The sequence below is a fragment of the Anguilla anguilla genome, chromosome 12 (genome assembly GCF_013347855.1).
Source record: "Anguilla anguilla isolate fAngAng1 chromosome 12, fAngAng1.pri, whole genome shotgun sequence".
In the NCBI taxonomy this organism is placed as follows: domain Eukaryota; kingdom Metazoa; phylum Chordata; class Actinopteri; order Anguilliformes; family Anguillidae; genus Anguilla; species Anguilla anguilla.
The window spans coordinates 35,111,711-35,136,655 of NC_049212.1; the positions used below are offsets into that span (position 1 = coordinate 35,111,711).

General features: G+C 44.5%; 1 protein-coding gene across 1 annotated transcript; it reads left to right on the forward strand.

The window, feature by feature from the left end:
- Positions 1 to 835: 835 nt before the first annotated feature.
- On the forward strand, positions 836 to 24,757 carry c4 (complement component 4). Its single transcript, XM_035385877.1, has 42 exons — positions 836 to 988; positions 1,133 to 1,255; positions 1,578 to 1,764; positions 1,889 to 2,069; positions 2,173 to 2,243; positions 2,362 to 2,447; positions 2,679 to 2,761; positions 2,897 to 2,984; positions 3,076 to 3,181; positions 3,483 to 3,606; positions 3,880 to 3,995; positions 4,288 to 4,464; positions 4,550 to 4,747; positions 5,074 to 5,259; positions 5,437 to 5,586; positions 5,993 to 6,119; positions 6,903 to 6,974; positions 7,123 to 7,326; positions 8,627 to 8,741; positions 9,352 to 9,422; positions 9,520 to 9,659; positions 10,085 to 10,294; positions 10,688 to 10,739; positions 10,913 to 10,996; positions 11,278 to 11,481; positions 12,158 to 12,233; positions 13,062 to 13,218; positions 14,232 to 14,336; positions 15,132 to 15,300; positions 15,977 to 16,197; positions 16,807 to 16,962; positions 17,264 to 17,323; positions 17,629 to 17,722; positions 18,274 to 18,445; positions 18,881 to 18,968; positions 19,083 to 19,157; positions 19,744 to 19,846; positions 22,154 to 22,243; positions 22,707 to 22,799; positions 23,302 to 23,385; positions 23,502 to 23,646; positions 24,368 to 24,757. The coding sequence occupies exons 2-42, from the start codon at positions 1,194 to 1,196 to the stop codon at positions 24,507 to 24,509; spliced, it is 5,124 nt and encodes a 1,707-aa protein (XP_035241768.1). The 5' UTR covers positions 836 to 988; positions 1,133 to 1,193; the 3' UTR covers positions 24,510 to 24,757.
- Positions 24,758 to 24,945: the final 188 nt, after the last annotated feature.

Genomic DNA, 24,945 nt, shown 5'->3' on the forward strand with positions numbered 1-24,945 from the left:
TATGCCACCAGTAAGATTTTATATATGTTGCATTTTAATATGTTGTGATGTTATATGGCTGCTACCTTGGCCAGGTCTCTCTTGTAAAAGAGATTTTGATCTCAATGGGACTTCCTGGTAAAATAAAGGTTTAAACAAAATAAAAAATATACATCACACGGTTTATATGCTTTACATACATACTGCATATCGGCTGCACAAGGCCTCTAGAATGCGGTGTGAATTCTTTAGCCAATGAAAGACTTCATTAATCACAGGTGTTGAAACACCGAAGACCAGCATGCACTGCAGGCCTTTAAGCCTGGAGTCAGACACCTGTGCTTTGCTTGCATCAATAAAGCAATTCCAAGAACAACATCACAGTATGATCACAATCTATTTTGTTTTGCAATATGCATGTAGTTCTTTGCACGGGATTTTGTTCTTTGAAAAGTTGTGGTTTGCATTTACAATTAGCTTGTCCTAAAAAATATGTAATGATTGGGGAGAAATTTCAAAGTAAGTAATGATTCTTCATTGTGAAAATGGTGAAATAACATGTTAAAATAATATGTTGTAAGAATATTTTTTCTTGCCCACACAGACAGTGTAGACTTCCTGTACATATTTTGTTCTATCACTATGTAGTATAATGTATTTTTGCCTGCCTGCACAGCTTTTATTGAATTGGGGCTCTATGATTCTGGCATACAGCATAGATGTTGTGGTTTTGATTTCTGGTAAATTCTCGATTTTACCTTTGTGGAGATATCTCTTTAACATCTGTGTGTGCTTTCCTTTTTGTTGTTCATCTTTTTTTTTGGGGGGGGGGGGGGGGGGGGGGCAGAAACAAGTGTGATTTCTGGGAAACCATGTGACCCTTTTTGCAAAACTCCCCCTGTCCTGCCAACTTTTGTGCTGGAATTGAGGGACCCTGGGCAGTGAGCTCATTTTGATGACCTCGTTGCAGTCGAGCTGACAGTATATGGTAGAGCTCATGAGCTGACAGGTAAACAAGTGAATATTTTTGTGATATTTATTGTTTTTACGCGTTACTTCCAGTTGGCTGTTTTTATGACTTTATGTTTTCTCATTTAGTTTTTGAACATTACGCGTAGCGTGCGATTTAAAGCAAATATTTGTATTTGTGCAGAATACTGGAGCGAAACTGAGTTTGTAGAAGAGCCAGAACTTCCTTCTGCTGAGCAGTGGAGATGGAGTTAGCCATTCTCCTCATCATATCTGCACTGGCTGCTGTGACTGCGCAGACGCCGCCGTGAGTAACATTTAAAATTCCCATATGGATCGATTTTTTATTCTGTTTTATTCTGACTGTAATCTCATAATCTGTAATCCTGTATGTGTATGTGTGTGTGCGTGTGTGTGCATGTGTGTCCGTGCATTTCTGTGTGTGTGTGTGTGTGTGTGTGTGAGTTTGTGTGTGTGCGCATGTGTGTGTGTGTGTGCACACGCGCATCTACGTGCATATATGTTTGCATGTATGTATTGGGATCACGTATGTGTGTATTCACACGTGTGTTTATTTACATGCTTGTGCGTGCTTGTGTGTGCTTGTGTGTGTGTGTGTGTGTCTCCAGGTATCTGATCACAGTCCCGAGCATTGTTCATGTGGGTGTGGAAGAGACTGTGACAGTGCAGCTCCATGCAGCCACCAAGCCTGTGACCATTACACTGTACTTTGAGCATCAGGACAAAGAGCTGTCAGACAGACAGAGCGTCACACTCACTGAAGGAAACAGCTACCAGGCAGTGGTCAAACTAAAGGTAGACATAATTTAACATGTAAGCATTTAATGTAAGTTTTGTGTGTTTGTTTCTTTCTTTGAACCTCAGTGGCTGTCGAGATGAGAATTTGTCAAATCAGATGACTGGATTTCAATTGATTTAGGTCAAGCCAGACCTGTACAAGGATGTGAAGTTTCCAGTTAAAAGGAAACCCTATGTCCACCTGGTGGCAGAGGGGAAAGATGTTTTTGGGGGACCTAAAATGGCAACTTGCCTTTTGTCCACCAGAAAGGGCTACATCTTTATCCAGACCGACAAACCCATCTACAACCCAGGGGAAACAGGTAAAAATATTTTAATGTATTGTTTTTCACCTTTTTCTTTGTTCTGTTATTCTGTATTTGTTTGTCAACGGTCGTTGCAATTTATGGTTTACCCCATTTCCAGTAAGTTTCAGAATCTTCACATTAGACAATTACATGAGGCCCACAGACGAGACCATCAACCTAAAAATATTTGTAAGTAGAGGTCGTGTATGATATGTGCCCCTTTAATCGCACCTGTGCTCGACTGAGTCACGAAGCCTGGTCCACGACTGAATCGACTCTTCTAAAACGGCCGATGCTCTCTCCTCAGAATTCCAAGGGTTTGATGGTATACAGAGGAGACGTTAAGTCAGAACAAATTTACGAGAGACACGTGGACATCCCTGGAGTTGAGCCGTAAGTTTTTGTTGTGTACCGTAACTCAACATGAAAAGGGAATACTATCATATTTGGATGGGAAGGGTGGGTGGGGGGGGGGGGGGGGGGGGGGGGGGGGGGGGGGGGGGTTTATGGCGGGGTTGAGTTACAGAAAAGACAAAAAAAAAAAAAAAACTAAGAGATGATTCTATTTCACTGTTCGTTTTTATATTTCATTCGAGTTTCAAAAACTTGACATCTCTCTTTAAGGGCTGGCTATTGGAAAATCGTTGCCTCGTTCAGTAACTTGCCCATGTCCAACACCTCCGTGGAGTTTGAAGTCAGGGAATATGGTAAGGTGACTTGACTGAGTGCCGTCTTTCCCAGGATTCATTTCTCAGAAACGCGAAAAACGTTTCCCGTGTAGCGTGTTATACTTAACGTTATAATGTGATCTTTTTTTCTTTTTTTTTTTGTAACGGTTTCAGTTCTTCCGTCGTTTGAGGTGAAGATTGAGCCGGTTAAAAAATACCACCTGCTGAAGGACGAATCATTCAAATTTGGCGTGTCTGCAAGGTAGCTGTGTTTTGAAATTGGGATCATGATAGCGGGGTATGTTTCTGTTGGCCATCCTGCATACCTTTGTGTCGTTGTTTGGTGTTTATAGGTACACCTACGGCAAAGGTGTCAATGGCATCGCTTACGTGAGATTTGGGATTATTGATGAACAAGGCAATAAAACCTTCCTGCCTGGCCTTGAAAAACAGACTGCTGTGAGTAAAACATTTCATATAGACGCTGCTTGCTTTTCACAGAGAAATGGATTCATTAATTTCACTGTAGGTGCTTAGTTAGCCACCATTCAGCCATCGGTTTTATGATGGTTTCCTGAGGGAAAATGCCCTACTTTCTCTTAGCTCAAATGTTAGTTTTTTTTTGACACTGTTACAAGAATACCTACCATCTCAGATGTAAGATTTTGGAGAACAAGATTTTTGTTAAAATTGAAAATAAAATTTCCCAGTGGAGCCTTCCTCTCTGTGTGAGGCGTTTGCGGTTTACCCTCTGATTTAGATCCAGGATGGAAATTCCGAAATCGCGCTCCTCACGAAGGACCTGCGAGAAAAAGCGGAAAGTCTCAACGCCGACATCGAAGGCCGTCACATTTACATCGCGGTTACGGTGCTCGAAACCGCCAGTGAGTCTTTTAAACCGAGCGACACCTCAGTTCGGCTAAAGTCAACTTTATTTGTATTGCGCTGTTGGACAGAGACACGGTTGCAAAGATGCTTCACAGGACCGACAGGGCATAGGAAATCGTTTAGCTTGAGCCCATAAAAAAAAATACAAATAAAACAGGGAGATAAAAAAAAAAATCTCCCAAATGGGAAGGCAAAACTCTCAAATGGTAGCTAGACAAAGGATTACCCACTGATCTTCCTCTTCATCTTCCTCATTTCCGTTTTTCTAGGCGGTGAGCTAGAGGAGGCTGAGAGCAGCTCAGTGAAGATAGTGAATTCTCCTTTTAGCATAGACCTCTCAAAAACCAAGAGGTACTTCACACCTGAGGGAATGTTCTCCATTCTGGTAGGTGACCCTTACTTAGAACATGGACTCTCACACACGCCTACCCGCACACACACACACACCCACATACACGCTCACACATGCCTACTCGCACAAATCAACTCATACACATACATACCCACACACACACACACACACATGCACACGCATGCACACACACATGCCTGCTCACACATACCAACACATACACACATGCACACACATGCACACACACATGCCTGCACACACATACCAACACACACACACACACACACACACACACACACACAAATACTGTTCACTATGTTTACAGGCCACTACTACCTACCCTGATGGGACCCCTGCCCCAGGCCTGCTAGTGAAAGCCTCAGTTCAGGCCAAAGGGGAGATCACAGAGAGGATTGAGATCACGGAGAAATCAGGAAACAACGATGGGGAGGTCGCTCTCCAGTTCAAAGTTCCCCGCCTGGCAGCGTCCTTGGACATCAAGGTACTGTGCGTTCTCCGAACGGGCGGCACGCTGACAGTCCGCAAATACAGAGCGTCACTAAACGCGTGAACTCTACCCACCACAGGTGTTCGCGAATGGCGAAGACCAGGACGTCGTGCTCAGCGACGCGCACATGACGGCCACCGCCACCAGCTCCGAAAGCAAGAGTTACCTAAGCGTGGAGGTGCCACACCTCGTTCTACAAAAGGGGCAGGAAATGAAAGTGACTTTCAGAGACATCACACTTCCTGGACGAAAAAGGCCCACGCACATCTATTACATGGTCAGATATGGGACTCGCTGTTATTGCAAAAAAACATCAGAGTCAGGCAAACCTGTTGCTGGAGTTCTTCAAATTTAGCAGATTTTGCTTGACTCATATAACCGTACAGCACTGTTTACTTTGAGCGCATGGAAAGCAAAGTCCATCTAGTCTACTAATCGATCCAGTGATGTGAATAACACTGCCAACGGTTCGAATGCAAGAAGTAACTCCAGCACTTCAGAGTCAGGGTTGCCTTCTCTTGTTACGTGGGACTTCAGCACGCACCGCCATTTTATAACGTTTGTGAAGTGAATCGTGATCTTTCTCCTTCGTTGTGGTTGCAGATTTTTAGCAAGGGCAGAGTGGTTAAGATGGACAAGGTGCAAAGGTCAGAGGTCACGTCCGTCAGTCTGCCATTCAGCTACGACCTGGTCCCTACGTTCCGCATACTGGCCTATTATTTTACCGGCCCCACGGAGTTTGTGGCAGACTCAGTGTGGGTGGACGTGGAAGATGTCTGCGAAGGCCAGGTATGAAACAATGAGACTCACAGCTGAACCACATTACCTAAGAAAACAAAAAACACACACACACCTTGGCTTTTCAGTTGTGCCACCTGGTAAGGTATATACATACATACTGTGTACATGTATGTCATTATGTACGTGTTACAGTAATGTGGCATATCTGTGTTATTGGGTTTCTAGGTGCGAATCCAGCCATTTGAGAAGGAATATAAACCTGGGGCAAATGTAGATGTAGTGATTCACACAGACCAGGCGGAGAGAGTCGCGTTGGTTGCCGTGGACACCGCAGTGTACATTCTCAACAAACAGAACAAACTCACTGCCCAGAAGGTAAGGCTGATTACCCACAGACCAAATTCCTTTTCTCATCTAAAACTTTACTCTTCCAGCTCCTCCCCCCCCCTCCTTTCTCGCAACCTGCTGACACAAGTGCGAAGATCAGGGGTGTACAATAAGTGTATGACTCCCCATAGGGGGAGAGTATGTTCTCAAGAGAGACAATAAGGGAGAAACCAAGAGCTCTACAAGAACTAGACTGGCAACTTGAAGTTACCCAATTGAACAATAAACCAAGTTATGCAAATAGTACACTAGTGGACATTAAGATGGTACGGTATTGGTATGAAGCACTTACATAATACATTTGATCACACTTGCACTCTTTTACACTCTGTTTAGAGGTCATTTGAGATTTTACCCTGTTCCGTGCTTTTTTTCTTCCCTCTGTTTTACGCAGATGTTTGATTACATGAACTCGTATGACCTGGCCTGCTCCAAGGGCGGAGGCAAAGACCATCGGTCTGTTCTCACCGACGCTGGCCTCACTTTCATCTCCAGCTTTGCAGAAACACCAGATGCTACAGGTGAGGGAGAGTGTTTCTTTAATGCAGAACTTTTCAACCAGGGATGGATGCCCACTTGGGTGGGGGGGGGGGGGGTCGGCTCAGGGGTGCAGGGAACTTTCATCATCATTTTGGCTTCAAGAGGTACATTTTTAATTACATTTATCTGGAATGTTTTTTTTTTTCTTTTCTTTTTCAAAATTCACTAATTACCAGTTGTGATTGTGACGTCAGCATTACAATGTTCAGTTAAGAACACCTTAAGGGTTAAAACTTTGGCTGTTTTGGCTAAAGGACAGATGAAAGTACTTATAATTCATTGTAGAAGGATCTGATTACCTGCCTGTGTTACTGTGGCTGGTATAGGGGTCATCCATAATCTGGTTTGTGATTCAAAACAAAAAAATAAAAGAACATGCATTTCAACTCCAAAGCAGCTTGTTCAGCAATGTCATGGTTCCACAGGTTGTACATATGAACAGATTAATTTCATAGTGTTTATTCACAATTACAAACAAAACTATCAGTTTTTAAAGTGTGCTGGTACTTCTTTTCTTAAATTCAGTGATCTCAGATTGAGTTGTCTTTAGGAAATAAAACCCACTCAAAGACTTGGCTGATTGGCTGGGCCACTTCTATAACAATAATAATGCACAGTATATATATTTTATACTTTCTGGATTAATTTTTTTTTAATCCAGAAAGTGAACTATCCCTTTATCACCGAACACTGTGTAATGATGACATTCAAAGTAGCGATGGTCTTGACTGATGTTTTTTTTTTTTTAAATTCCTTCCATGCAGGTTTGAGCTGCCACAGTGTGAGACAGAAGAGGGCGACAGCGAAGCAATATTCCCAGGAATTCTCTGCCATTGGTGCGCCCGCAGCCATCCGCCACATTTGACATTCGCAAGCCCGGCCTGCCCGCCTGCGCTCCGCCCTCTTTTGGCGTAACCACCCCCCCCCCCCTCCTGACCCCCTCCTGACCCCCTCTCCTCCGTGTCTTTCTCCGGCCCCCTGCAGTGAACAAGTACAACCAGCCGGAGAAGAGGAAGTGCTGCAACGACGGGGCGCGGCTGCACCAGCGGATGACGTGCGAGCAGCGCCAGGCCAAGACCCGCCACCGCTCCTCCGCCTGCCAGGAGGCCTTCCTGCAGTGCTGCCGGGACGCCGCGGCGCTCCGCGACAAGATCCGGCAGGCCCAGAGGAGGCAGAGCGTCGCCAGAAGTACTTCCTTCCTGCTCCCGACGGCGCCGCGTCTCTCTGTCGGGCCTGGGGTCAGCGGCGACGCAGCTCGGCGCGAAACGCTCTCGCTGCTGCGTCGCTGCCGCCGTGCAGCAGTGCCCATGTTATAGCGTTCGCTAAACGTTCCAGTAACATTGCGAGAACGTTTTTTTGTGTTGGCCTTGGAATGGAGTGACCGAATTGAAACTCCACCTCAAGTCAGTTACTACATGAAATTCAGGAAAATTTGAATTTATCGATTGAAAAATGCCCGTAATGCCAAAACAAATGTCCATAGTGTTCTAGGGCCTGGGTTTCTAACAGGGGAACCGCAAACCCCTGGAGGTTCTTCAAGGTACTGCAGGGGGTCCCTGCCTATACTTCATATCCAAGGACTATACATAGATTTGGAAAAAATATATGAAAATATAATATTTTTTTAAAAATATACCTCTTTTCGACTTGTGATGGGGTTCTCCTGGATGCCTTTGAGCCTGGGTGTGGGTCCCTCGATCAGAAAAAGTTGAAAAACCCCTGTTCTTGGGGGATTTTTCCTGTTATTGCAATTAAGTTCAATTCATGTCCTGAAATGACTAAATTGGAAGGACTACTTCGACTCCTTCCCCTGGTCTGACTGGGTCTCATTGTATCTGCCATGGCTCATTCATCCTTGTTGCTCACTCCAAGTCTGATGGAGGAATCTGTGATCCGAGTTCTCTCTCTCTTTCATCCCTCTCTTTGTCTCTCTTTATTTCCCTCCTCTCTGTGTGTGCCTTTATATCATTTTGTGCAGCCTTCTCTCATCGAACCACATTTTCCTAAGATGTATCGTTTCCTCTGGTGTATCATAATATCTGCTTTATCTTCATACTAGTTTCAGCCATTTACTCTTTTTATGGCTTTGCCTAATGTCTCTCATTCTTTGTGAAAATTGCAGGGTGCTCGCAAATGAAAGATCTGCCACATTAAGTTCTCCTAGTTCTGAGGGCGGAGTTTGGGGGGGGTGGGGGGAGAAGAGAGATTCAGATTATGGCTTATTCATTATCGCCAGTATGGTTCAACCAGAGGTGAAATTCCAGGAGTGAGAAAGTCCTGCCTTGCGTTTCCTCCACCCTTCAGCCAGCTGATTTCACTAATTAATTAGCTGTACCTCCTGGCTGAAGAATTGTGCTAATTATGAAATCCAGGTTAATTACTGAGGAGGACTTTTAAGTTCTGGACCTGGATGTTCCACCTCTGGGACCCGCCTGTGAAGGGTCTGTCTTTGGCCTCTGCTGACGTGTGTTCACCTGTTCACCTGCAGCTGGGGGTGACGATAACCTGGACGCGTTGAACGAGGCCTTCATCCACCTCCGCAGCTATTTCCCACAGAGCTGGATGTGGCAGATTAAGCATGTGGATGCCTCAGGCACTGTCAGGTAGACCATCCTCTCTTTTTCATTCCAGAGCCTTTACGCCGGTCTCTAAATCTGCTGTGGTGGCACCAAAGTCTAGAGTCATTTAGAACCAGGTCAAGTGCGTTTAGAGCAGGGTGACCCTCTACCTAGTTCCTGGAGATGGACCATCCTGCAGGTTTTCATTTCAACTCTAATTTGGCTCGTCTGAATCTACTAATTAACAGCTCAACGAGATCTCTAGCTGTTGAATGAGATGTTCTTTGTTAGGGTTGGAGCGATAGATCTCCAGGAACAGTTTGAGGCAGCCCTGCTCTAGCTGTTGAAAGAAAGTGTGTTTTGTTTGAGTTGCATTAAGATACTACTGGATGGTAGATCTCCTGGAGCAGGGTTGGGCAGCTTCAGTTTAGAGCCAAGCGTTCCACGAAAAGACGTAACATTGAGCCCCATAACCCCAGGCCACCCCATCCCTACACAATCAGGGCCCTTGGAATCGTACCCACTACATCTACCCCACCCCCCCCCCCCCCCCCCAAATGCAGAACTGCTGTTTAGAGATACCTGCTAGATATTGTATTTCTATTTAGAATTATGTGAATGTTAATATCTGATTAATATATCCTTTTGTTTGTAGACATAATGATAACCTTCCAGACTCCATCACCACCTGGGAAATTCAAACTATTGGAATCTCTCAAGGGAAGGGTAAGGCGTTGGGTTCATCATCGGTCGATCCTGTGACATTGGTCTGAAATAAAATTGCTTAAATTTTATTGTATATATTTTTTTTTGTGTGATGCAGGGTTCTGTGTGGCTGAACCACAGCGGCTGAAAGTCTTCCAGGACTTCTTTGTGTCACTAAAACTACCTTACTCAGTGAAAAGGAATGAGCAGCTGGAGGTGAAAGCAGTGGTGTACAACTACAAGACAGAGCCCTTAGAGGTAATCCTCCAGACTGGCAACCTCCTCCTCAACTGGCAACCCCCTTCTCGAAACCCCATAACGATTCACACATGGTTACAATATGCAATGTTAAAATGGGAAAAGGTTGTATTTTTTTATTTTGTATTTTTTTAATTCTTTTTTTTCTTAACTATATATTTTATATATTAAAGGAGAATAATGCAATGTGATTACTAATGCTTTGTGGAGTAGTTCCTTAATAATGCACATTTATCATTTGCCCTTATTACGTATTATGAGTAACTGGCATGTTATAAAGTGCTAGGAATTCAGAGTGCTTGAAAGGTCCCTTCACAAGGACTGGGCTGTGGGCACAGGTCCAGGATAGGGCACGGTGCTCTGCTGTGTGCTCCGTCACGCACTCCTGCCCTCCCCCCCACCCACCCCCCAACCCCCCCCTGCAGGTGACCGTTAAGATGGCCTCCGCCGAGGGACTCTGCACCGCGGGCGGCGGCGGGGACGCGGGCGTGCGTACCGTCAGCGTGCCGGCGAACTCGGCGGTGCCCGTGTACTTCACCGTCATCCCGCTGAAGGTGGCCAGGATCCCCATCCACGTGACCGCCTTCGCCTCCCAGAGCGCGGCCGACCAGATAAAGAAGTACCTCAACGTGGTGGTACGTCGTTTTAAAACCGTGACCGTGGATTTGGGAGTTCCTCTCTCTCTCTCTCTCAGTATAAGACATTAGAACATTAGCATAAAAATGAAAGATTTCTCAAAGAGAAATCACATTTGAGTGCCTGTGTGCCTGATGCTTTCTTGCTTTATTCTTTAGGAAATATATATATATATTCGCTTTGGCAGAGTAATAAATTGGGCCAATATAATATTATATATATATATATATTAGGCTAGTGCTAAAGAATGATGTAATGCTCAGTGCATTATGTTATGGGTTATGGTAAAGCAGCTTGAATTATTATTATTATTATCATCATTGTGATGATTATTATAATTATTATTATTATCATTATTAACACTATGGTTCTTGTGCTTTCAATTCCAACAGGGTGAAGGGGAGCTTGTCTCTGTGCAAGAAGAATACAGCATTGAGGCCAGAGGTAATGTGGTGTGATAGCATTCAGGTTGTAGTCATCGCATTAATAATATGTTAATTAATAATAGACTAATTAGGCACTGAGAGACACACGTGAATGAGGAGTATAACGTGGAGCTGGTAAAAGATTCTTTTAATGCAGCCCTGTGACACATAACACACGTGTGCGTCTCCCAGGGGCTAAAGTGCTGGAGATCGACATCCCAGAACCCGCTGATGCCATCCCGGGACTGGAGTCTGCGGCTTCCATCAGTCTCCGAGGTGAGGGTGTGCCCAAAAACTAGTCCTAGCTCTCACGGCAAAGGCTTCACCCCCCCCCCCCCTCCCCCCGAATTGAAGTACCAACACAAAAGTCAGGGCTGGGGAGTCTTCTCGGCTTGGGGCCTAGTGCATTTGCGCTGAACATGTTTCACTGTGATTCCTTTTTTATTGTAAGTTCCTTAAAGAACTGTGAAATCCTGACAAGCATCTAGATAATTATAGTGGGTACCCCCTAACTTCCTTTGCCCTGTGCCCCTTCCCCCCCCCTTTTTTTTCTTAAGGTGGTGTCATGGGAGAATCAGCAGATAATTGCCTGAACCTGGAGGGCATAGACAGGCTCATAGAGCTCCCCACCGGCTGCGCGGAGCAGACCATGGTGAAGATGTCCCCGGCCATCAACGCCATGAAGTACCTGGACGCCACCGACCAGTGGCTGTTCCTCAGCCCCCAGCGGAGGGGCGAAGCCAAGGCCATGATCCAGAGCGGTGAGCCCTGCTCCCACGCGTCTCCCAAAAGGAGAGCGCCCGCCCCAACCCCCCCCCCCCCCCCGTCTCGTCCCGAGCCCCTGGTCATCAGGCCAGTATTAGCCCCACTATCCCTCACAAACAGCTGAATACAACATGCTGTTAATGTGTTTGTGGACAGGTTTCCGCATCGTCTGTCAGCAATGCTGGTGAACACTCGATAAAGGGAAATTTTTTCCTGAGCAGGAGGGGTGTTGTTTTTTTTTTGCATAATGCATGGAGTATCTTGCCGGGTCATACGGTATAAAGCAGACACCATTGGGTTGTGTTGGAAGGCCTGTTCTTCTCATCAAACATTTGTAATTTTGTAGAAAATGGAACCATACCTGGGGCCTGTATCATGAAGCAGGATTAGCTGGATAGCTGCGCTGAGTAAAACCCAGAACAGCTCTTTTTGCTCCAGTCCATGTTCCAGGTTTGAGAAGGTTTTGGGTTTTACTGAGTGAGCTGGATGACTGCACCCAGTAAAACCCAAAACCTTCTCAACACCCCCCTGCTTTGTGATACAGGCCCCGGTATACTGTATCTACAGTATTGTTGATATTTATGCTGGTGTTGTGGCATCAGAGAGACTGGAATATTAAAACACCATAAGACTCATAAGTTAAAAATGTCTTAATCTCTGTTCTCTATTCAGGCTACACCACGGTCCTGACGCACATGAAGAACGACGGCTCGTATGGGGCTTTTAAAACGACTCCCAGCAGCATTTGGTAATTTCCGTCCGTACCTCCGTCCGAGTGATTTTAACCCAGATTTACCTGTGCTGACGCCACGGACAGCGATGACGAAAGGCTAGAAACCTAATCGCCAAAACACTATATATTTTTTCAATTCCATGCATTTCCTGAGGCTGTTTATAAATAATGATTTAAAGGTAAAGAAACGGAGACGCCTTCAGGACTTGCTGGTGTCTTGTTAAGACACTGCTCCAGGGTTTGGCTACACCCCAGAGATTGGTACTGAATCCAGAATATCGGTGCAGAATTTGACTGACTGTGCTAGTGGTGGTATATACTTGGTATCCATCTGTCCGCTGTCCATCACTGTACATATTGTAAGATATAGCATCACTTATGCTGTAGTACTTACTTTTCCTGCACTTATCTGTAAATAATACTATATTTTGCACTTCTGGTTAGATGCTAACTGCATTTCATTGGCTTTGTACCCGTACTCTGCACAATGACAATAAAGCTGAATCGAATCTAATCTAATCTAATATAATCTAATATAATCTAATCTAATCTAATCTAATCTAATACTATGGTAGTAATATGGAGGTGGGGCTTCTCCATGTCTCACTGAGCACTGGTCATTCTAGTCCATCAGGCCTCTGTAGTCTACCTGAACCAGCTTTGCATGCAGTCTTATTCTCCGGCACAGTGACTACGCTGTTGGAATTTATTATGATTTTTGGGTGGGGGGTGGGGGGGTAGGTGTTTGAAGTTAGCCTTTCGCCTACAGATGCTGAATGCCATGTGAGATGACGCTTGTTTTCGGCATCGCAGCTCATGTTGAATTTGCCTGTTTGTCGGTAGGTTGACGGCATTCATTGCGAAAGAGCTGATCCGTGCCAGAGACATCATAACAGTGGAAGACTCCTACATTCTGCGCTCTGTTTCTTATTTGGTGTCCAAACAGCAGAGCAATGGGGCATTCACTGATCCCAACCCTGTCTATGACCGGACCATGCAGGTATTGTGAAGTCCGCTCCCTTTGAAAAGATTACTGTGAGTAATGTGTTGCCCATTGATGTTACACTGCCAAATCAGAGACCAAAAGTAAAAGTCTGCTTGCTAGAAAAAGTGCAAGCTGAATAGGTTAGGCAGCTAAAAATGGATGTAATTATATTTTGATATTATTTTTCCAGATGTTCTTCGATTGCAAATTTTAAATTGTGTTTGCATTGTTGTGCACCCAGATTGTTGTGTAGTCATCTTGTCTCCACTGCTATTGCTTACCATCAAGGACCACAATGGAAATAAGTTTTTATGCCTCCGCGACGGCACAGCCGTGGCCAGAGGCGTTATGTTTTCGGGTTGTCCATCCGTCCGTCCATCCGTCCGTCCGTCCTTCCGTCTGTCCGTCTGTCCGTCCATCCCGATTCTCGTGAACGCAACATCTCAGGAACGCCTTGAGGGAAGTTCTTCAAATTTGGCACAAACGTCCACTTGGACTCAAGGATGAACTGATTAGATTTTTGTGGTCAAAGGTCAAGGTCACTGTGACCTCACAAAACATGTTTTTGCCTTGAGGGAATTTCTTCACATTTGGCACACACGTCCACTTGGACTCAAGGATGAACTGATTAGATTTTGGTGGTCAAAGGTCAAAGGTCAAGGTCACTGTGACCTCATAAAACAAGTTTTTGGCCATAACTCAAGAATTCATACGCTAATTATGACAAGTTTCACTCAAATGTCTACATTTTATATCCAAACTGGCTACTGGTTGGCGGAGGCATACAACCGCGAGGCGGTGTTTCTAGTTTTAACTTTATTGTGCCATCCTTGACAATGCACTAAACTGAACTGACTAGGATTGACACTGTTCCTGTTATTAACAGTATGATTATTACACTAGACACGTAACAAAGCTTCAGTCATTGTCGTAATTAAACATTGAGATTCCCCACAGATTTTTTATTTTTTTTTGAAAATGCATGGTTTCTCTTCTTGTGTTTGTCATCATCTTCGGCTTTGTCTCAGGGCGGAGTTGGAGGGGTTGAAGGAGACGTGTCGCTGACGGCTTTTGTGCTGGTGACGATGGTGCACTCCGTACCCGTGTTCCCCACCGCAGAAGGAACCAAAACGGTAATTCCCGTCCAGAGTTCGTTGTTGGGTTGTTGCTCCCAGGGGATTGCCAGAGGAGGAAAGTCCAGGGGTCAGAAAGTAAAAGTCCTGCCATGTGTTTTTCCCACCTACAAACTCACTAATATGTTCTACCTACCTGGCTGAAGATTTGTACTAATTAGCAAATCCAGGTGATTTGGAACAGGTGATTACTGGAGAGAATCATTTTTTTTTTTACTTTCTGAACCTGGATTTTCCACCTCAGGGTATTACATCAGGTTCGATGTGCCTCCTTACATTACATTACAGGCATTTGGCAGACGCTCTTATCCAGAGCGACGTACAACAAAGTGTATAAGAATAACCAGGAACAAGTATGACGAAACCCCTAGAGAGAAGTACCGGTCCAAGTGCAGGGAACAACCGCATAGTTCAACTTGGACCCTGAAGGTTAAACTGATTAACACTAACACAAGGAGAACGGCAACAACGCAGTCTATGGAAAAAATACAAGCAGTATTTAAGACAGTTAATGCACCTAAGTCACCTACGAAACAGCTGCCTAGTTACAATTCTAAGCTTACAGTCATTTACAGGGGGGTAGGGAGGGATGGGGAGAGGTGCAGCCTGAAGAGGTGAGTCTTCAGTCGTCGTTTGAAATGGGTCAGTGTCTCAGCTGTTCTGACCTCCACGGGGAGGTCATTCCACCATCGTGGGGCCAGAACAGGCAGGAGACGTGTTCTGGAAGTGCAGGTGCGAAGAGGGGGAGGTGCTAGGCGTCCTGAGGTAGCAGAATCTGCTCTCTTTCTCTTTCAGAGAATGGCGATGATGCAGGCTCAGGATTACCTGGCGGGGAAGCTGGACTCCTTGCAGAGGCCCTTCGCGTTGGCGATCACGGCCTACGCCCTCTCTCTGGCCTCCCCAGGGAGCGCCGCTGCCACGCGTGCCAAAGGCAAACTCAGGGAAATGGCCGTGTGTGACGACGGTCAGCACCGCACCTCCTACCATTATAACAGGGTTAGGGGGGGGTTGGGGGTGTTTGGGGGGGTGGCTTGGAGGGGGTTAGAGGGGTTTGGGGGGGGCGGTTTGCGGTGGGGGGGGCTTGGAGGGGGTTAGAGGGTTTTGAGGGGGGGGGGAGGGCTTGGAGGGGGTTGGGGCGGTTTGCGAGGTGGGGTGGCCTTGGAGGGCATTGGGGGCATTTGCGAGGGGGGGGGAGGGGCTTGGAGGGCATTGGGGGGGGTTTGCGAGGGGGGGTGGGCTTGGAGGGTCATGTGATCCTGGAGGGTCATCAGGACTGAGTTGGACATTTTAAAACAACAGAGTGAAATAAATGCTTCTGACCGGCAGATGATAAAAACAAGTGCAATCTCTGCCGTTTTGTGCGCGCCAACATCATGTGGAATTGCAATGGTAAGCCCTTACCCTAGCATTAAGACAGCACCATCCGTGAGGCTACCTGCTGATTGACAAGTGTCTGTGTAGACTTCTTAATTCTTGAATTCGACTGGTATCGCCATTCAGAAACGTCTGGTGGCGTCAGCATTGGGCGGTGAAGAGTGACTGAATACAGAGACGTTCAGAAGTCAGGTTTAAAGGTGTATGATTGCGCAGTTATGGGAAGGATTCACACGGCTCCCCTCTCCTCGCACTGTTCACCCCAGCAAAGGGCACCTGCCACTGGGAAGCTAAGGAGAGCCTGAGACTGGCAGGGGAGAAGAAAGCCACGCGGGTCCCCAAGGCCGACTCCATCTCCGTGGAGACGACGGCGTACGCCCTGCTGGCGGCGCTGTCGAGGGACGAGCAGGACTTGCAGCACGCCACGAAGATCGCCAGGTGGCTCACTGAGCAAAGGCAGTACGGAGGCGGGTTCCGTTCCACACAGGTACAGCTAGATATGAGCTCAGGTTCCATTCCGCACAGGCTCAGTTATATATGAGCACAGGTTCCGTTCCGCACAGGCTCAGTTATATATGAGCACAGGTTCCGTTCCGCACAGGCTCAGTTATATATGAGCACAGGTTTAGTTCCACACAGGCTCAGTTATATATGAGCACAGGTTTAGTTCCACACAGGCTCAGTTATATATGAGTGCAGGTTCCATTCCACACAGGCTCAGTTATATATGAGTGCAGGTTCCATTCCACACAGGCTCAGTTATATATGAGCGCAGGTTCAGTTCCACACAGGCTCAGTTATATATGAGTGCGGGTTTAGTTCCACGCAGGTACAGTTGGATATGAGAGCAGGTTCTTTCTCCACGGGTTCTATTTCCTTTCTACAATCTGAACCTGCGGTTCTTTTCTTTTTTAAAAAAATATACGTGTAAGTATTTAAGATGTTTACGTAGTGTTTTGGAGCAAAAGCAGCCAATAGCATATTGCCGCCACAGAGGAGGCTGAAAGAACAGCCTGTAGATTGTGAAAGGTGAAAGGTGAAAGGTGAAAGATGAAGTCGTCCAAGCGCAGTGAGTGTCAGACGCTGTTCTCTTCAGGACACGGTTGTGGCCCTGGAGGCCCTAGCCGCGCTCAGTGGGAGAATCAATGACGTTGAGGACCTGGACCTCAACGTGGAGCTCTGCCTGAGCAAGAGCAAGAGGGAGAAGGTGCGCCTCACCAAGAGAAATGCCCTGACCCAGCCCTCCTTCCAGGTGAGACTCTTCAGCCAATCAGGGTGTGTCTCCTGTTAATTACCCGGAAACAGTATTGTTCCCTGCATGCTGCATATAGAAGTACTGTCATGAACTTTTATATTTCGGATTATAAAAATAATAATAATAATAAAGGACATAATTCACTTGTGAGAACATTAAGCCACTTAGCTGTTATAAAAGGGGTCAAGTGGTCCATATGGACCTCAGCCCCCCAACCCTCCATTGCTTAAGGTCTGTTTATTAATGCCCTGATTGCTGGTTATTTGTTGTGATTCTCTCACTCCTTCCATTCCCTTAGGCCACACCAGGAAGTAAAGTTACCGTTGACGTCACGGGTACAGGAAATGGAACTTTGTCGGTAGGTTTGTTTTCTCTTGTGAATATTTCTGCTCCAAGGTGTGTGCGCCCTGTGATAAATTGGTGGCCTGTCCAGAGTGTATTCCTGTTTCTAGCCCAATTCACATTGGGATAGCCCCCCCCCCCCCCCCCCCCCCCCAACACTGTCCAAGATAAGCGGGGATAGATTATGGATGGATTTTTTTTTTGCACCATTTCTTGGAACATTTGGCATTTAATACACAAAATATGTAATTATGATTAAGAGAACAAAACATGCAGTTGATTATCCTGTTTTCTAATATATTCTCTTGTGGTTCTCAATAGCTCCTTCAGACCTATAGGTCGATGAAAAGGGCTGTCTTGTACTGTGATTATTACCAATTAAGCGTCAGCTTGGAAGGGGAGGTTGCATACCAGCGTAAGTCACTTTTTACCTGATGTCAAGTGTTAATCCATTTGTGCATGTGCTGTTTTATAGTAGAAAAGAAGTGGAAAATGAGGATTAAAGGCTCTTTTCTAAACAACTGTTTTCCAAGCAGACTAACCTCTTCATAGTTTGCCATTTTGTGCTAAAATTCTGTGTTGTGTGTGTTACCCTTTTGGAATGCATCGAATAGCAAGGTCATTGCATTTACACATGCATCTTTGTTGTATATTATCTTACTATTTGTATCTAAGTGATTTATTTCAGTGTAAAGCACATCGAGAAGGCTTCAGTGCCCTTGGCTTTGCTTAGAGCAGGGCTGCCCAACCCTGTTCCTGGAGATCTACCACCCTGTGGGTTTTCACTCTAACCCTAATTTGGCACACCTGGTTCGACTAGTTAGCAGCTCAACGTGATCTCTAGCTGTTGAACGAAGTGCGCTTTGTTAGGGGGGTGGAGTGAAGATCAACAGAACAGGTAGATCTCCAGGAGCAGGGTCAGGCAGCCCTGGTTAAGATTGAACTGATGGAGCTGTGGGTCTACAGCGGTTGTGGATGGTGAGCCGGACCTGGATGACTACTATAACTATGAGGCGGGGGAGGCGAGGGAGGAGCCTATGGACAGGGTGGAGTGGTTCGACCTGCGCACACGCAGGAAGCGCCACGCCCCTTCAGAGCCAGAGAGGGAGACCTCCCTCATCTACACGGTCTGCGTCAGGTGCGTCACTAGGTGACAGGTGATGTAGTCACCCCCCCCCCCCCCCAAATAGTCACACCCCCCCCCCCAGAGTTAGTCAGGAAACTGATGTTAGCCTGTAAGGGGATGTTACAGTTTGTGAGGTTTGTTGCCTGAAATATGATTGGGTGTTCCAGATTTTAGCTAGCATTATGCTGTAGGTGAATGGTTGAATGGGCTTTAACTGCCACCTCCAGCTGGTGCCCTACCTCTTGATTCCTCAGCAGTTAACTGGCCATTTTTTAGCAAAGGTTTATTAGCAAAGTCGTTGGGTGGACCTACTGATGAGCCTCAGGGTGCCAACCTGGTCAGGATCATAGAACTGTAAGAATCATTGTTTTAGCTGGATGGATCATTTGGTGCTTTTTTCCTTCAAATGCCAACAGTCTCTGCTCTTCGTCCTCTCTTGTTCTACAGCATGAAAGGAAGGAACTCTACAGGAATGGCCATAGTGGACATCTCACTCTTGAGCGGATTGGAACCAAACATGCAGGATCTCGAAGATGTACAGTAATATCCTGGAATTAATGACCTTTGTGACGCTGTATGTGATTCTTTCTTGAAATCTTGTCAATCCGTGTAAATCTTTTTGTTAGTTGGGTCGTTTTCTGTTTTTCAGCAAGTGAAGGGCACAGAAAAGTATATTGACCATTACGATCTTGGGAAGAACAAAGTATATCTGTACTTTAATCAGGTAGGTAAGACTGCCTTTGCACCAATTAATAGTGCTTTCAGGTGCAGCTTCATTCCAAAAATAATAGTGCTTTTATGTTTTCACCCTATATACTGCATATATGTATGTATGTACTGTATGTATGTATCTATATGTGAATGAATTGTCTTTTACAATATTTAAGTGTGAAGGTCACCAAAATATATAATGATTGAATGAAAAAAATGAGCCTCTAGATTGTGAAATATGCAAATGTAATTAGACTCTTGGCACAGTTATATTCGATATCATGCTTGGAAATCACAGAGCAATCACAGATCACAGAGCAAAGCAGTGCGAAAAGGGATTTTACCCTCAAATCCAGCATGCAGCACACTAGAGACAGCCTTTCCTCTCCCCTTCTAACAGACTGTTAAACATGCCTTGACATGATAGGTACTGTACACGGATATCAAGATAGCATAAGAAACATGCATACAGGGATATCAAGATAGCATAAGAAACATGCATACAGGGAACTATTTTCCTCTGCATGAAAATTATTTATAGAACTTAATATATGTAGATTGTGTGTCAGTCTGTCTCTCTAATGAATTGTTTCCTGTAGATCACAGAGAATACTGATTGTGTGACCTTCAGAGCCAAACAGATCACGCCCATGGGACTGGTACAGCCAGCCAGCGCTGTCATCTATGACTATTATAATCCAGGTGAGTGCCTCGAATGCAGGTGTACCTGTCCTCCATTTCCATTATATTACACCATAAGGGTGCATTCATAGTCTTGTGTCATGATAAAAGTGTCAATACAGTTGGTCTGGAATTTTAAAAAAATAGCTCTCATTTGTAATTCTTAATGCTGGTCATTGTTGAGTGGAAATGCATTTGTAATTCACTGCGCTGGTCTCTATCAAGTGGAAATGCATTTGCAGTTCACTGCACTGTTCACTATCAAGTGAAAATGCATTTGTAATTCGCCTTGCTGGTCACAATCAAGTGCAAATGCATTTGTATTTCTTATTGCTGGTCAGTATTGTGTGCAAAGGGAAACAGATGTGTTGGTAACCGAGGTGGTTTTGTCTGTGTTTATGAGTTGGTAACCAGGTTGGTTTTGTCTGTGTTTATGAGTTGGTAACCAAGTTGGTTTTGTCTGTGTTTATGTGTTGGTAACCGAGTTGGTTTTGTCTGTGTTTATGAGTTGGTAACCGAGTTGGTTTTGTCTGTGTTTATGTGTTGGTAACCGAGTGGGTTTTGTCTGTGTTTGTGTGTTGGTAACCAAGTTGGTTTTGTCTGTGTTTGTGAGTTTGTAACCAGGTTGGTTTTGTCTGTGTTTATGAGTTGGTAACCGAGTTGGTTTTGTCTGTGTTTATGAGTTGGTAAACAAGTTGGTTTTGTCTGTGTTTATGTGTTGGTAAATGAGTTGGTTTTGTCTGTGTTTATGAGTTGGTAAACAAGTTGGTTTTGTCTGTGTTTATGTGTTGGTAAACGAGTTGGTTTTGTCTGTGTTTATGAGTTGGTAACCAGGTTGGTTTTGTCTGTGTTTATGTGTTGGTAACCAAGTTGGTTTTGTCTGTGTTTATGAGTTGGTAACCAAGTTGGTTTTGTCTATGTTTATGTGCTGGTAACTGAGTTGGTTTTGTCTGTGTTTATGTGTTGGTAACCGAGTTGGTTTTGTCTGTGTTTATGTGTTGGTAACCAAGTTGGTTTTGTCTGTGTTTATGTGTTGGTAACCGAGTTGGTTTTGTCTGTGTTTATGAGTTGGTAACTGAATTGGTTTTGTCTGTGTTTATGAGTTGGTAACTGAGTTGGTTTTGTCTCTGTTTATGTGCTGGTAACTGAGTTGGTTTTGTCTGTGTTTATGAGTTGGTAACTGAGTTGGTTTTGTCTCTGTTTATGTGCTGGTAACTGAGTTGGTTTTGTCTGTGTTTATGTGTTGGTAACCGAGTTGGTTTTGTCTGTGTTTATGTGTTGGTAACCGAGTTGGTTTTGTCTGTGTTTATGTGTTGGTAACCGAGTTGGTTTTGTCTGTGTTTATGTGTTGGTAACCGAGTTGGTTTTGTCTGTTTTTATGTGTTGGTAACCAAGTTGGTTTTGTCTGTTTTTATGTGTTGGTAACCAAGTTGGTTTTGTCTGTTTTTATGTGTTGGTAACCAAGTTGGTTTTGTCTGTTTTTATGTGTTGGTAACCGAGGTGGTTTTGTCCATGTTTATGTGTTGGTAACCAAGTTGGTTTTGTCTGTTTTTATGTGTTGGTAACCAAGTTGGTTTTGTCTGTTTTTATGTGTTGGTAACCAAGTTGGTTTTGTCTGTTTTTATGTGTTGGTAACCAAGGTGGTTTTGTCCGTGTTTATGTGTTGGTAACCGAGTTGGTTTTGTCCGTGTTTATGTGTTGGTAACCGAGTTGGTTTTGTCCGTGTTTATGTGTTGGTAACCAAGTTGGTTTTGTCCATGTTTATGTGTTGGTAACCAAGTTGGTTTTGTCTGTGTTTATGTGTTGGTAACCAAGTTGGTTTTGTCTGTGTTTATGTGTTGGTAACCGAGTTGGTTTTGTCTGTGTTTATGTGTTGGTAACCGAGTTGGTTTTGTCTGTGTTTATGTGTTGGTAACCGAGTTGGTTTTGTCTGTGTTTATGTGTTGGTAACCGAGTTGGTTTTGTCTGTGTTTATGTGTTGGTAACCGAGTTGGTTTTGTCTGTTTTTATGTGTTGGTAACCAAGTTGGTTTTGTCTGTTTTTATGTGTTGGTAACCAAGTTGGTTTTGTCTGTTTTTATGTGTTGGTAACCAAGTTGGTTTTGTCTGTTTTTATGTGTTGGTAACCAAGTTGGTTTTGTCTGTTTTTATGTGTTGGTAACCGAGGTGGTTTTGTCTGTGTTTATGTGTTGGTAACCAAGTTGGTTTTGTCCGTGTTTATGTGTTGGTAACCGAGTTGGTTTTGTTTGTTTTTATGTGTTGGTAACCAAGTTGGTTTTGTCTGTTTTTATGTGTTGGTAACCGAGGTGGTTTTGTCCGTGTTTTTCAGACCGAAGGTGCAGCGTGTTTTACAGCGCGCCTCAGAAGAGCACCATGCTCTCGAAGCTGTGCAGCGGAGACGTGTGTGCCTGTGCTGAGGGTATGCCTCCCAGATTCACTCTGTCCCACCTCCGCTCTCAGGCATGGGCATTCTCTGCCTCGAATGGCCTTTCCAGGAACATAATATATTCTGCTTCCATTTAACCACAGATTTAAACCTTCATCAGGAAATTCAGTTCTCCGCTTTGGTTCTGAACTTCAGATGCCAATTTATTGACTTAGAGAGTCAATATTTATTTATTTATTTATTTATTTATTTATTTTCTCACACAAATCAACTTAAAAGGCAAGTTTTCTTCTTTGAGTAAATCACAGATATAAACCTTCATCAGTAAATTCAGGTCTCTGCTTTGGTTCAGAACTTCAGATGCCAATTTATTGACTTCAATATTTATTTATTTATTTATTTTCTCTCATAAGTCAACACAACATAAAAGGCAGTAAAATATAATGTATGTTTTTTTTTTTTTTACATTGATAAAAATGCAGGTTTTCTTCCATAGGCCACTGCCCAAAGACTAAAGTCACATTTAGCAAGAACATGCAAGAGGACACCCGCAAGGAGTACGCCTGTTTCTCTCCCGTCGTAAGCTACGGTAAGATAACTGCTAACAGGGCAGAGCGCCCCAGGGAATGGTGTCACCTGTTCATCCAGCCCTGCTGTTTGTTTCACCTGGATGGAACTTTGGTGTAGTGCACTCTTAGGGGAAAAAAAAGGGTTCAGAAGGGGTTCTGTGGCTTATCTCATAGGGGAACCCGTTCTAGCACTTTACAGTGCCCTCTATGGTACAGTAGGTGTGGAAAGTGTGAAAGCTGCCAGATTGAGCCATTTTGCCTGACAAGGAAGTCTTGGTCTAGATAGGGTTCCTCTATCGAGACACAGAGGAGGCTTTTGGAACACTTTTTTCTGAGAGTGTAGTAAAGGACCTATGCTGCAGGTTTGATTATCAGATGTGGCCCTGTTTTGGTACCCTTGAGTAAGGTGCTTAACCTGAATAACTTCACTAACATGAACTGTATGCAAAGAATGTATGCGGTGTCCGTTTCTGTATGTAAGAACATCTGATAAATATGTATTTGTGTGATTTTTTTAAACAGTGTATGTGGTCAAGGTCCTTAACTCAACTGAAGATGGAGTGTTTCAGTATTACACCGTGACGGTCACCAGAGTCTTGCAGATTGGTGAGTATTCAAGCGATCCATCGTGTTTTTTTTTGTTTTGTCTTCCGTAAAGCAGGCGTTGTTACATTTACCGTAGTATAAACGTTTTTTTCTCCTGACGCTTCCTTCGTGAAAAGGGCTGGATGAAACCGTCCGCGCAGACGCGGTGCGCGAACTGGTTCAGAGGAAGTCCTGCGACGAATTTCAAATGAAGAGCGGCAGGGACTACCTCGTAATGGGCGGGGCCTCCACCGTTACACGCACCCGTGACGCCAATGGAGAGTAAGTTGCTGGCTCAAGTCGGAGAATATAGCCTCTTGTTTTAGCCACTGTGGCATTATAGACGATATGAATATTGATGTCGCTAAAGTCGTGACATTGCATACTTCGGGGGGGAATGCAAAAGCAAAAGGAAAAGAAGCGTTTTTAAAAATTGCATAAATATCACACACCTTTTAGCACTCGGTGGAAAAGCTTAAGAATTGAATAAAGTTTTCACATTGCATTATAGCCAGATTGAAGGATGAAAACAGACGTGGTTTCTCAATACCTCTGAAGTGCATTTGAAAAAAAAATTCAGTAGTTGTGTTTAAACATTCATATTTGAACTTATTTAAGAACTTGGACGTCATCTGTCATCGTGTATACCTGTTAACCGATTATACAGAGAGTGCTGTTTTGTGAAGACTATGATACAGGTTACGGAAATACAGGAAACAGGAGAAAGATGGCAGTGTAGGGCAGTCTTTGGCTTGTAGCGTTCAGGTTGTATTCCCAGGTGAGCACTGCTGCTGTATTCTAGAGCAGGGTATTTCAACCTGAACTGCTACAGCGTAATATCCAGCATAAACGGATCAGGTGTAACACATTTAAGATGCTTAAGTCTCTCTGGACAGGAGCATTTTGCTAAATGCTTAAATGTAAATGTGTAAAACGTCATATTTTCCACGGCTGAGTGGTGTGTGAAGTGACACTTAAGGGTTGTTTCTCGTGTGTCCGGTAGGTTCAGATACCTCCTTAGCAACGAGGTGTGGGTCGAAGAGATACCAGAGGAGAGGAAATGCCAAGCAACCAAGAATCGCAACGCCTGCCAGCTCCTGAACGCCTTCATGGAGCAGTACGAACTGCAGCAGTGTGCCATCTAACCCTTTAACAGTAAAATCCCGGGAGCCCCTGGGCTCTAGGCTTTAGCGTCTGCCTCTAGCATTAACAACCACTGAGCCTTCAGTTAAGAGCTAGGCTCTCCTACAATGACGACGATGTAGAAATAAATGTAGCAAAAGCATGTTAGTTAACCATCGTGTGCTTTTATTACCAGTGTGAATACCATAGGAGCTCAAGAGCTGCGTGTGAAAAATAAAAAAAAATCAATAAATAAATAATATAAATAAAATAGCAACAACACAATGTATCAATGTCATACACAAGGGGGTGCTGTAAACACAATATAAAATGATTCAGTAAAACAATAGCTCTATGCTAATACGCATGATCACCCCCGCCCCCTTTGAGAAGTTTGGCAACCAGACGGGAGAATATTGTTTGTGAACGTCTCACCAGAACAGTCTGTGCCAAGCAGCA

Coding starts and splice junctions, on each gene's coding strand:
- c4 (XM_035385877.1), top strand. CDS start 1,194: ATGGAGTTAGCCATTCTCCTCATCATATCTGCACTGGCTGCTGTGACT. Junction 3,607..3,879: donor TACGGTGCTCGAAACCGCCA/GTGAGTCTTTTA, acceptor CCGTTTTTCTAG/GCGGTGAGCTAGAGGAGGCT. Junction 10,295..10,687: donor AGAAGTACCTCAACGTGGTG/GTACGTCGTTTT, acceptor CAATTCCAACAG/GGTGAAGGGGAGCTTGTCTC.